Source organism: Emys orbicularis, chromosome 12 (genome assembly GCF_028017835.1).
Source record: "Emys orbicularis isolate rEmyOrb1 chromosome 12, rEmyOrb1.hap1, whole genome shotgun sequence".
Lineage (NCBI taxonomy): Eukaryota > Metazoa > Chordata > Testudines > Emydidae > Emys > Emys orbicularis.
The window spans coordinates 39,378,324-39,392,218 of record NC_088694.1 but is presented as its reverse complement, the minus strand read 5'-3'; the positions used below and the strand labels follow the sequence as shown (position 1 = coordinate 39,392,218).

At 42.2% G+C, this 13,895-nt stretch overlaps 1 protein-coding gene and 1 pseudogene across 1 annotated transcript; one reads left to right on the top strand and one right to left on the bottom strand.

The window, feature by feature from the left end:
* Positions 1–520: 520 nt before the first annotated feature.
* Positions 521–1,473, top strand: LOC135886513 (olfactory receptor 14A16-like; annotated as a pseudogene).
* Positions 1,474–11,250: 9,777 nt separating this feature from the next.
* On the bottom strand, positions 11,251–12,198 carry LOC135887230 (olfactory receptor 11L1-like). The gene has a single exon (XM_065415001.1). It carries the CDS (start codon positions 12,196–12,198, stop codon positions 11,251–11,253), a length of 948 nt encoding a protein of 315 aa, XP_065271073.1.
* Between the last annotated feature and the right edge of the window lie 1,697 nt (positions 12,199–13,895).

Here is a 13,895-nt window from a genome sequence, read left to right as displayed (position 1 = left end):
GAATCATGACAGATGAGCTGCCACGTGTGACTCTGGGTAATTCTATGCTGCATTTCCCAGGAAAGCAGGAATCAGGATGTGTTGACCCCCACTGGGCATTTCAGTATTTTAGTTTCATGGCCAAGTTGTGAGCCTGATGTCTGTAGCAATAGGGGCACAGTGTTGGCTAAAATTCTTGGATTTGAATTGTACTTTCCTGCATCTTTCATTCTGCATTTCATCAAGACACATCTTGGGCCAGTTCCTCAGATGGGGTAAACTGACCCAGGGACACTGACTTTCAGGGAGAAATGCCAATTTACACTCCTATGATCATGCCCCAGAGTAGTGCTCTGATTGTCAGCGGTGAGGAGCACTCACTACTCCAGTAATGGAATTGACAAGCTCTGTGTACCTCTGACATTCACATCATGAGATATTATGGAGAGGGGAATCAGGGTCATTTCCTTTCTCACTGTAATATTGACCATTGTTCTTGTCTTTCTCTCAAAAGCCATCGCACGATGAACTAAGAAAGAAAATGTCCAAGCAAACCACTGTGACCGAGTTCCTTCTCCTGGGATCCTCTGATGCTTGGGAGCTGCAGATTTAACACTTTGTGGTGTTTCTACTGATTTACCTGTCAGCTCTCACAGGAAATCTTATCATCACAGTCATAGCCCTCGACCACCACCTTCACACGCCCATGTACTTCTTCCTAATGAATTTGTCCATCCTAGACCTCGGTACCATCTCTGTCACCGTCCCCAAATCCATGGCCAATTTCCTCATAAACACCAGGTCGATTTCTTATTCTGGATGCGTCGCCCAAGTCTTTTTCCTTATCTTCTTTGCTGTAGCCGACTTCGCCTTACTCACCATGATGGCGTACAACCGATACGTCGCCATCTGCAAACCACTGCACTATGGACTATAATGAACAGGAGAGCTTGTGTCCAAATGGCAGCCAGTGCCTGGATCAGTGTAATTTTCTATTCTTCATTGCACACCGGGAACACATTTGCAATAAGCTTCTGTGGAGGCAACATGGTGGATCAGTTCTTCTGTGAAATCCCCCAGCTGCTCAAGCTCTCCTGCTCTCACATGTACCTCGGTGAAGTTGAGTTACTCATCTTGAGTGCATGCTTAGGCTTAAGCTGTTTTGTTTTTATAATTGTGTTGTATGTGCAGATCTTCACCACAGTGCTGAGAATCCCCTCTGAGCAGGGCTGACCTAAAGCCTTCTCCACCTGCATCCCTCATCTCACTGTGGTCTCCTTGTTTGTTTCCACTGGCATCTTTGTCTACCTGAAGCCCACCTCCAGCTCAACATTGGTTCTGGATCTTATGGTGGCTGTTCTCTACTCCATGCTGCTACCGGTGATGAATCCCATCATCTACAGCCTGAGGAACAAGGAGATCAAAGCTGCCTTGAGGAAACTGACTGGGTGGAAGTTATTCACCGAGAATAAAATGTCCATATTTCTCTTATGAACATAGTTTTATCTTTGTTTCTTTACAAATACAATCAATTGATGACATTTTCCCCATAAGAATATGGTATGTGATTTTTTTAAAAATGCAAAATGTTGTATTTAAAGTGGTAAATCCATGGTAACGCCACAAAGTCCATGGAGTTATTCTAGGTTTATATCACTATAAGTAAGACGAATATCTATATATCTCCTGCTTTTATATTGCCACCCATTGCCATGCTATCTGAGTGCCTTCCACATAAAATACCCAGTAGCTTTCATGTAGTGTCTGGTTCTTCTGCTTTTCTGGGGTCAATATTTTGTTTGTGGTCTGATGGCTTTTGGGTTTTCTGTTTGCTTGTGTGACAGAGTGGGATATGACAGCATCAGATCATGATCTCTGTGTTGTACTATGTGTGGAAATATTGGCACGGTGACTGCACCAGCCCAGGCTTGCTCAATAGCAGCCTATTGCTCTTTGTTCATTGCAGCTCTTCTACCTGAGAAAGGTGCATGTTACCTCACTGAAGGACCATCACTCAGAGCCATCAGGAGTGAAGTTTGGTTGCCTTTCACCTACATGCCCTGCTGCATGGAACAAAGGTTTTGCTGTATAGGAAGTCTGCAAGTGGGGGTTGGGGGAACATGATTGGTAGGTCTGGAAGTCTCACTTTTAGCTCATGATCCTTAGACAGTGGACGAATTTAAGTGCAGCGTCCTGCCCTGTGTCGGGGGCCAACCATAATCACATGTAAGAAGGACTTGCAGGAGTTAGGGTTATCTATCTATCTATCTATCTATCTATCTATCTATCTATCTATGTGGCGGGTTCTCTATTCTGGTGTAGAGTTCTATACTGCAACCCATTACTACGCTATCTGAGCACCTTCCGCATAAAATCAGTAGCCACATCAAAATCCCTAGTAGACCTCATGGAATCACTGGCTCTTCTCCTCCCACCCCCTCCAGGGTAAAAATTCTGTTTGTGGTATCAGTGCAGTTACTTGGTTCTTGCTTCCTTTTCTGTTTTCTTTTATGATTTTATTCTATTTTAGTGCTTTTTACTGGTGCTTAGTGCTTTTACTTAGTGCTTTTTTCAGTTGGTGGGTTGATTTGTTTCTTCAGGAGGTGGAAATGACAGGGGAGATGCTCAGTAGTTGGGTACACAGTGTTGTCAATGTGTCTCATCTATTGGGCATGCCCATATGTAATCTCTTTGATGCGGTTTTCTCATGGGCTACAATTGGGATTCTGGGACCTGGTGCATCAGTTGTGTTAGATGCAACACTGATGCATGGAGCAGAGAGAGAGATCAACATGGAAAAGGGCTCTCACAGAGAAATGATGCAGTGCCATTGTCCACATCACCAGTGCTACAGGGTATTAGCGAGTGGAGCTCCCTGTCAATAAATAATTAAAGTGGCATTCGAGCAGGGGACTGGATGCTGAGTCTGCCATCTCCTAGGTCAATTCTCTAACCACTAGGCTAGAGAGTCATTCTCTCTCTCTCTCTCCCTCCCTCCCAATGACTCTTCAAGTCTTTACCCAAAGTGGAAAAGCTTCAGCAGGCCAGATTGAGGGAGCCCCATATCAGAATGTCCCACAGTTTAGTGGTTAGAGCATTCCCCTGGGAGGTGGCAGATCCCTCTTCAGCTCCCTTTTCCTCATCAGGCAGAGGAGAGATTTGAATCAGGTGAGCACCCTAACCCCTTGGCTGACAGTCATGAGAGAGGGGCTCTTCCTTGTAGGAAAAATAGGCCATATGTGCCTGACCCTAGGAGAGGGTGCCGAATTGTGGATCGTAAGCCAAGACAGATGCCTCCCACCAGCCTGGACTGAGGCACCTAATACTGTGGGATCAGCACAGCTTAGCACACACCCCTTCTCCCTCCAGCTAACTTAGGTGCCTCCCCGCCCAGTTTGCTGGCTTTTGTGGATCAAAACACCCAGCCTTGCATTCATTGCTACCTACATAGGGACCATTCCCCCCTTTTAGGCCACTAATGGCAGTGCTGGACTGGGGCACCTGTGTGTAGTTTATGAGAGTGGCCATACTGGGTCAGACCAATGGTCCATCTAGCCCAGTATCTGTCTTCTGACAGTGGCCAATGCCCGGTGCTTCAGAGAGCACAAACAGAACAGGGCAATCATTGAGGGATCCATTCCCTGTTGTCCAGTCCCGACTTCTGGCTGTTTAGGGATGCCCAGAGCATGGGGCTGCATCACTGACAATCTGGGCTTATTGCCATTGTTGGACCTATCCTCCAAGAACTGATCTAATTCTTTTATGTAACCAATTATACTTTTGGCCTTTGCAACATTCCCTGGCAACAAGTTCCACTGGTTGACTGTGCATTGTGTTTTTTGTGTTAAACCTGCTGCCTATTGGTTTCATTGGGTGACCCCTGGTCCTTCTGTTATGTGAAGGAGTAAATAACACTTCCCTATTCACTTTCTCTACAACATAAATGATTTTATAGACCTCTATCATATCCCCCCTTAGTCGTTTCTTTTCTAAACTGAATAGTGCCAGTCTTTTAAATCTGTCCTCATTTGGAAGCTGCTCCATCCCCCTAAACATTTTTGTTGCTTTTCTCTATACTTTCTCCAACTCATATATTTTTTGAGATAGGGTGACCAGAACTGCACTCAGTATTCAAGGTGTTGGTGTACCATGGATTTATATAATGGCATTATTATATTTTCAATCTTATTATCAATCCCTTTCCTAATAGTTCCTGTTAGGGGGCTTATTCCTTCACCCTCTCACTTCCCTGGTCCTTCACGCATGAACAGAGAGCAACAATACCCGAAGTCCAAGGGCACAAACAATTCGATGTTTATTGGGGTGAACTTCCAGCAAGCATGATTCCAGTTTCCTTCCTCAGTGTCCCCCTTCCCAGCTCTGACACCACAGAGCCTTGCCTATGTCCCTGTTCCTGTTCCCATTCCCTGTTCCCATTCCCCCCCTTAACAAAACATGATCCCAATTCCCCCACTCCCAGTCCCTGTTCCCATCCCCCCCCCTTTACTTCCTGATTGACTGCAGACTATATAGTAAAACTTGAGTTTTGCTTAGCTATACCTTAACCAATTATTTTACTGAAATTTAACTAACCAATTTTAACATACTGTAACATGGTTATTTAACCAATTATATTTCACCACCTTAATTAGTTTACACCCAGCAAAATTAATTATACAGCAGACAGAAACCATCACAGAACCAGACAGAGACCATGCAAATAAACATACAAAACAATACAGAAGTGAGGATTTCACAACTACATCTATACAGACTTAAGGGTTTTCCAGCTGTGTCTATTGATAAGTGAGTTCTTACCAGACAGAAAACTATCAAACTAAATTTCCTTTCACATCTTCTAGGCTCTTTCCTTTCTCTGGAGGTGATAGGATTATCAGGACAGGATTGTATTCCTAACAGCCCAATAGCACCTTATTTTAATATGACTAGTTTGGAATGTGAGGATGTGACTGTTCACTTCTCAACTTATGGCTGCCTCTGCTGCTTAGCCAAAGGCCTTATTTAGCCTAAGAACAGAGCCTCAGACTGTCACAGTACGAGAAGGCCCTTTGACAGACAGACATTGATTTTGATTCTTTCTTTTAGATCTCTATAATTAGCTAAGTGATAAGAATACACCTACATTCCTAAAGTATAGGCCTTTACAGACAGGCCTGAATATCTATATCCTAACAGTTCCTAACATTCTCTTAGCTTTTTTGACTGCCACTGTACTTTGAGCAGATGTTTTCATAAAAATATCCATGATGAGTCCAAGATCTCTTTCTTGAGTGGTAATAGCTAATTTAGACCTCATTATTTTTTATGTATAGTTGGGATTATGTTTTCCAATATGCATTACTTTGCATTTATCGACACTGAATTTCGTCTGCGATTTGGTTGCCTATTCACACAGTTTTGTGAGATCCCTTTGTAACTCCTCACAGTCTGCTTTGCACTTAACTACCTTGAGTAAATTTGTATCATCTGCAAACTTTACCATACCAGTGCTTACCCCCCTTTCCAGGTCATTTATGAATATATTGAACTGCACTGGCCCCAGTACAGATCTTTGAGGGACCCCCGCTATTTATCAATTTCCATTGGGAAATTAAACATTTATTCCTATGCTTTGTTTACTATCTTTTAACCAGTTACTGAGCCATGAGACAACCTTCCCTCTTATCCCATGACTGCTTAGTTTCCATAAGAGACTTTGGTGAGGGACCTTGTCAAGGCTTTCTGAAAGTCCAAGTACACTATATCCACTGGATCACCCGTGTCCACATATTTATTGATACACTCAAAGAATTCTAATAGATTGGTGAGAAATGATTTCCTTTACAAAAGCCATGTTGACTCTTTCCCAACGTATTGTCTTCATCTATGTGTCTCATAACTCTCTTCTTTACTACAATTTCAATCAAATTGCCTGGTATTGAAATAAGGCTCACCAGTCTTTAATTGCCAGGATTGCTTCTGGATCCTTTTTTAAAAAAAATATCATCATTACTTTAGCTATCCTTCAGTTATATACTATACCACAGATAGTAGTTCTGCAATTTTATATTTGATTTCCTTCAAAACTCTTGTGTGAACACCATCTGGTCCTGGTCACTTCTTACTGTTTTATTGATCAATTTGTTCCAAATCCAAATCTAATGACAACTTAGTCTTGGAGAGGTCCTCAGATTTGTCACCTAAAGAGAACAGCTCAGGTGTGGGGATCTCCTTCACATCCTCTGCATTGAAGACCGATGCCAAGAATTAATTTACATTCTCGCAACAGCCTTGTCTTCCCTGCCTGCTCCTTTAGCACCTCGATCATCCAGTGGGCACTGACTGTTTAACAGGCTTCCTGCTTCTGATGTGATTACATTTTTTTTCTGCTAGTTTTTGTGTCTTTTGCAAGTTGTTCTTCAAATTCTTTTTTGGCCTTCCTAATTAGACTTTTACACTTGACTTGCCAGAGTTTATGATCCTTTACATTTTCCTCACTAGGGTTTGATTTTTGCCTCTAACTGCCTCTTATATTCATCTGTTTAGCCATGAAAGCATTTATGGTCCTCTTATTCTTTTGTTTTGTTTTTAATTTGGGATGCACATATAGTTTGAGCATTTATTATGGTGTTTTAAAATAGTTTCCCTGCAGCTTGCAGGCATTTCACTCTTAAGAACATAAGAACATAAGAACGGCCGTACCGGGTCAGACCAAAGGTCCATCTAGCCCAGTATCCTGTCTACCGACAGTGGCCAATGCCACGTGCCCCAGAGGGAGTGGACCAACAGGCAATGATCAAATGATCTCTCTCCTGCCATCCATCTCCATCCTCTGACAAACAGAGGCTAGGGACACCATTCCTTACCCATCCTGGCTAGTAGCCATTAATGGACTTAACCACCATGAATTTATCCAGTTCTCTTTTAAATGCTGTTATAGTCCTAGCCTTCACAACCTCCTCAGGTAAGGAGTTCCACAAGTTGACTGTGTGCTGCGTGAAGAAGAACTTCTTTGTATTTGTTTTAAACCTGCTGCCTATTAATTTCATTTGGTGACCCCTAGTTCTTGTATTATGGGAATAAGTAAATAACTTTTCCTTATCCACTTTCTCCACATCACTCATGATTTTATATACCTCTATCATATCCCCCCTTAGTCTCCTCTTTTCCAAGCTGAAGAGTCCTAGCCTCTTTAATCTCTCCTCATATGGGACCCGTTCCAAACCCCTAATCATTTTAGTTGCCCTTTTCTGAAACTTTCTAGTGCCAGTATATCTTTTTTGAGATGAGGAGACCACATCTGTACGCAGTATTTGAGATGTGGGCGTACCATCGATTTATATAAGGGCAATAATATATTCTCAGTCTTATTCTCTATCCCCTTTTTAATGATCCCTAACATCCTGTTTGCTTTTTTGACCGCCTCTGCACACTGCGCGGACATCTTCAGAGAACTATCCACGATGACTCCAAGATCTTTTTCCTGACTTGTTATAGCTAAATTAGCCCCCATCATATTGTATGTATAGTTGGGGTTATTTTTTCCAATGTGCATTACTTTACATTTATCCACATTAAATTTCATTTGCCATTTTGTTGCCCAATCACTTAGTTTTGTGAGATCTTTTTGAAGTTCATCACAGTCTGCTTTGGTCTTAACTATCTTGAGCAGTTTAATATCATCTGCAAACTTTGTCACCTCACTGTTTACCCCTTTCTCCAGATCATTTATAAATAAGTTGAATAGGATTGGTCCGAGGACTGACCCTTGGGGAACACCACTAGTTACCCCTCTCCATTCTGAAAATTTACCATTAATTCCTACCCTTTGTTCACGGTCTTTTAACCAGTTCTCAATCCATGAAAGGACCTTCCCTTTTATCCCTTGACAACTTAATTTACGTAAGAGCCTTTGGTGAGGGACCTTGTCAAAGGCTTTCTGGAAATCTAAGTACATTATGTCCACTGGATACCCCTTGTCCACATGTTTGTTGACCCCTTCAAAGAACTCTAATAGATTAGTAAGACACGATTTCCCTTTACAGAAACCATGTTGACTATTGCTCAACAGTTTATGTTTTTCAATGTGTCTGACAATTTTATTCTTAACTATTGTTTCGACTAATTTGCCTGGTACCGACGTTAGACTTACCATTTTGTAATTGCCGGGATCACCTCTAGAGCCCTTTTTAAATATTGGCATTACATTAGCTAACTTCCAGTCATTGGGTACAGAAGCCGATTTAAAGGACAGGTTACAAACCTTAGTTAATAGTTCTGCAACTTCACATTTGAGTTCCTTCAGAACTCTTGGGTGAATGCCATCTGGTCCCGGTGACTTGTTAATGTCAAGTTTATCAATTAACTACAAAACCTCCTCTAGTGACACTTCAATCTGTGACAGTTCCTCAGATTTGTCACCTACAAAAGCCGGCTCAGGTTTGGGAATCTCCCTAACATCCTCAGCCGTGAAGACTGAAGCAAAGAATCCATTTAGTTTCTCTGCAATGACTTTATCATCTTTAAGCGCTCCTTTTGTATCTCAATCATCAAGGGGCCCCACAGGTTGTTTAGCAGGCTTCCTGCTTCTGATATACTTAAAAAACATTTTGTTATTACCTTTGGAGTTTTTGGCTAGCCGTTCTTCAAAATCCTCTTTGGCTTTTCTTATTACATTCTTGCACTTAATCTGGCAGCATTTATGCTCCTTTCTATTTGCCTCACTAGGATTTGACTTCCACTTTTTAAAGGAAGTCTTTTTATCCCTCACTGCTTCTTTTACATGGTTGTTAAGCCACGGTGGCTCTTTTTTAGTTCCTTTACTGTGTTTCTTAATTTGGGGAATACATTGAAGTTGGGCATCTATTATGGTGTCTTTAAAAAGCGCCCATGCAGCTTGCAGGGATTTCACTTTAGTCACTGTACTTTTTAACTTCTTTTTAACTAACCCCCTCATTTTTGCATAGTTCCCCCTTTTGAAATTAAATGCCACAGTGTTGGGCTGTTGAGATATTCTTCCCACCACAGGGATGTTGAATGCTATTGTATTATGGTCACTATTTCCAAGCGGTCCTGCTATAGTTACCTCTTGGACCAGCTCCTGCGCTCCACTCAGGACTAAATCTAGAGTTGCCTCTCCTCTTGTGGGTTCCTGTACCAGCTGCTCCATGAAGCAGTCATTTAAAGTATCGAGAAATTTTACCTCTGCATTTCGTCCTGAAGTGAAATGTTCCCTGTCAATATGGGGATAATTGAAATCCCCCACTATTATTGGGTTCTTAATTTTGATAGCCTCTCTAATTTCCTTTAGCATTTCATCATCACTATCACTGTCCTGGTCAAGTGGTCTATAATAGATCCCTAATGTTATATTCTTATTAGAGCATGAAATTTCTATCCATAGAGATTCTATGGAATATGTGGATTCACTTAAGATTTTTACTTCATTTGATTCTACATTTTCTTTCACATATAGTGCCACTCCCCCCACACATGACCTGTTCTGTCCTTCCGATATATTTTGTACCCCGGAATGATTGTGTCCCATTGATTGCTCTCAGTCCACCAGGTTTCTGTGATGCCTATTATATCAATATCCTCCTTTATCACGAGGCACTCTTGCGACTATTCCTTTTAATATCCCTTTAACTAGCTTCCTCATGTTTGTGTAGTTCCCCTTTTTGAAGTTAAAAGCTACAGTGGTAGGTTTCTTTGGCATTTTCCCCCCTACAAGGGTTTGAAATTTAATTACATTGTGGTCACAATCACCGAGCATTTCAGCTATATTCACCTCTTGGACCAGATCCTGTGCACCACTGAGGACTAAATCATGAATTTCCTCTCCTCTTGTGGGTTCCAGGCACATGAATACATTTAAAAAATCTGGCCCCTCATCTCTTTGTGCCCTTTGCAAAATGGGGATGGTGACACTGAGTCTAATAAAGTGCTTTGAGATCTCCAGCTCAGTATTATTATTCTCGGAAAGTAAAAACCAGGAAAGGAGAATACTCATAACTCCCCAGGAAATGGGTTTTGAATCCTGCAGGACTTGTCAAGATTCTGTTTTTTTTTTCCTGTCCAAAATCAGGACAAAAATGCCAAAATCTCAACAATGTTCATGAACAGACAATTGGGCAAAGCAGCCCAGAGAGGTCCCATCCAAATGTTCTGCTTCAATAATTTTTGTAGTTTCTGAGAGTTTAAGGCCAGAAAGGAACATCTGATCATTGAGTTCAGACTTCTGTGTGTCACAGGGGATTCAATTGCACGCAGTTACCCCTATGTTGAGCCAAAAGTCTTTAGTTAAACCAGAGCATTTCAGTTCTCGGCATACTACACTGTTGTGAGACACAGGCAGATACCAGGAGATGCCCCAATGCCTGAGGCCCCTGCATTGGCACATATATGAATAGCTGAGACATGCTCAATGGGTCCCACCATGGGACCCACACCCCAGGCTGCCGGGGAAAGTTTCATTTTGATCTTTTGAAAAATTTTTCCCCTGTTCTTTCGTATAAATTAATGGAAATTCCAAATAGAAAAATCTTTCAAAATGGGACATTTCCACCATTTGGAACCTTTAAAAAATGGAAATGGGAGACTTGTGCAAAAACAATACTTTCTCACAGACCGTTTTGGTTTCAATGAATCATCATTTTCTGATTAACACAATGTTTAATGGGAAAATTCCAGTACAGAGGCTATGATCAGCCTATTGACTTTAAATTCTTCATCCGCTCTTAGGCTTCAATTCTGAAAGATGAGCCACCTAGGCAGAGTCCTAGTCCATGTGGATACCTTTAGACCAGGGGATTCTCCAACTTTTTTTTCAGCTCATAGGCCATGTCAATAGAGAGATTAGCTTGTGAACACTTCCCCTCTCATTCATGATCATGCCAATTTCCTCAACACCCAGGCACGGCTATGATGACCATGTCCCCTGCCCATTCAACTTCACAGGACATCCCGGTAGAAGCTGCAATAATTGTGGGTATGGAAAGGTTACATTAGGAAAGTATTTGCCTCTGGATTACAGTTTAAGCACTATAGGCCAGTGTACAGGGCCCTGCTCTGGGAGTCATGGCATTACAGCAGAGTGATGCTGGGCAAGAAGAAAGGCCCAATCAAAGACATTGTTAAGATTGTAGGCTATCTTCACAATTCTGTTGAGATCTGGGTTAGGTTATTCAAAGTGGCTTAAAGAAATTAGGTACTGATCTGCAAATGGGAGTTGGGTGCCAAACTTCCATAAGCTGCTCTGAAAATGACAGCCTAAACCATGCCTAAATTCTGCAGCACAACTTTCCTGAATGCCTCCTTCACCTCTTTGTTCCTAAGACTGTAGATGATGGGGTTGAACATTGGGGTGATAACCGTGTACATGACAGACAGAACTTTATGGAAGGCCGGGGATCGCTCCGCTGATGGCACCACATACATGATAATGATGGTCCCGTAATACAGACTCACCACCAGCAGGTGAGAGGCGCAGGTGGAAAAGGCCTTCTGCCTCTCAGCAGAGTAGGCAATTCTCAGGATGGCCAAGAGGATATGAATGTAAGACACAACAATGAAGAGGAAAGGAGCTAGGGTTACCAGGGAGCAGGAGAGCAGAACAATCATTTCCACCAGGGAGCTTTTTGTGCAGGACAATTTGAGCAGCTCCTCCATGTCACAGAAGAAATTATTAATTTCATTGGAGCTGCAGAAGCTTAGCTGGGGCACCATCCCCACTACTAAAGCAGTGGCTGAGAAACCAGTTATCCAGGAGGCAGATACCATCTGAAGGCAAACCCCGAGGTTCATCATAACATTATAGCTGAGTGGGTTGCATATGGCTAAGTAACGGTCATAAGCCATGACTGCAAGGAGGAAGCACTCAATGCAAGCCAAAGCACTGAGGAAAAATAACTGTGTGATACAGTCCCTGAATGAGATTGTCCTGTCTTCTACGAGGAGCCCATACAGCAATCTGGGGACACTCACAGAGGTGTAGCAGGTCTCCAGGAAGGACAAGTTCCCCAGGAAGAAATACATTGGGGTGTGAAGCTGCTGATCAGCCACAACTAGAGCAACAATGAGAAGGTTCCCACCCAAGGTCACAATGTAGATCACTAGAAAAACCACAAAAAGCAGAATCTGAACTTCGTTCAGGTTCCCAAATCCCAGGAGAATAAACTTGGTGATGGATGTGTGATTTGTCCATGGCATTTGTGCCATGTGTTCTCTGGAAGGCAAGAAAGATAGGAAGAAAAATTAGCCTTGTTATTCCATCCCTTTTTATTGTATTCAGTATCTACTTAGGGCTAGATTGTCAAAAATGTTTAAGGGCCTAAAGATTCAGTTACTCTTCTAGAGGAATTTTACAAAGGAACCTCATGACCTAAATCACATTGATTTTAATGGATGTTGGGTGCCTAGATGCTTTTAAAAGTCCTACTAGTCACCTAATACCTTTAAAAATCCGACCCATGACCTGTTTAATTCCATTAGTGAATCCAGCTAGGCACCTATCTGCATCTTTAGGCACCTTTGAAAACCAGTGCCTTAGTATATGGCCAAAGCCATGGCTGGGATGATTTAGTTGGGGATTAGGTCCTGCTTTGAGCAGGGGGTTGGACTAGATGACCTCCTGAGGTCTCTTCCAACCCTGATATTCTATGATTCTATGATTCTATGATATAATGCTTTTTCACCTGACCTGATGTAATATAGCGGCTGTTTCAACAACTACAAATATATCCATTAAAATGACCCCAGAACATCACAGAAGGGCACTTTTCAGTTAACTCTGTAATGGGGAAAAAGAACAATTTGTCAGCAAATCCAGAGTTACCCACCTATAATTTTTTTTCAGTGACATGCATATGAGTAAACTTCTCATTCCACACCCTCTTAAAGCCCCCTGCCTTTGCACAGCTGTAGGGCATAATAGGAGAACTGTTCTGAAACATTTTTCATGGAAATCAGATTCTGGCCACAAATGGGAGATTAAGTGGCTTGTGGAATATGTAGTTTACTCCTCATGTCCCCATTCTCCTCACTGGGCTGGGATCCCTCATCTGGACTACATCTTCCATAATGCAGCATGAGAGACCATGATGAATTATGGGAGATGTAATCCAGCTGCAGATCCCAGCCACAGAGGAGTTGGAGACACAAGAAGCAAACTACAACTCCCAGGAGGCACCTATTTTATGCCCCGTTTAAAATATTTTGATGAAAAAAAATGAAATTTTCTACTGAAAAGAGACACATTTTTGAAAATTAAAAAAAATAGTGCAAACCCCAATATCCCATTGGAAAACACTGTTGAAGGAAAATTTTCAGCCCTAGATTTTCAAATAACTGAGATTTTGGTCTATAGGACTTGTTGCTTTAGCTCCAGTCTGATGGGTCGAAACATAACATATGAGCTTAACTACATGACGTGAGCATTTAGAAAAATGCCTGCATGGAAGTATGAGTCTATCCCTTTGCCCTGCAGGTGCTCGGCCCTGAGCTCAGTTTACCTCAGAGGAAACAGGATCCATAGCACCATTTCTTCGTTCAGAGACCTTTGCCCCCAGCCCCAAACAGCACATACCCTCTGATCTGGCTGCAGACGTGTCCCTGCTAACATAAGCTGTGACATTGAGACCTGAGCAGCTGGGATATTAACTTGTGATCAAGGCTTTGCAGATGAGAGTATGCAGATACAGGGAACAAACATCTGCTCTCTCTCAAACTATCAACCACCCTACTCAAGTAAATGGACTTACAAGGATTGCAAGTTACAGCATACATAGTCCGAACATATTAAAATGTGTATAGATCCACATGAACAATAAGGTACAATGCTGCCTTGGCCCCAAGTTGATGGACTGGATGGGTAGCTCAGTCTATTGACCTTAACGAGGTGAAAGTGAAGAGGGGAC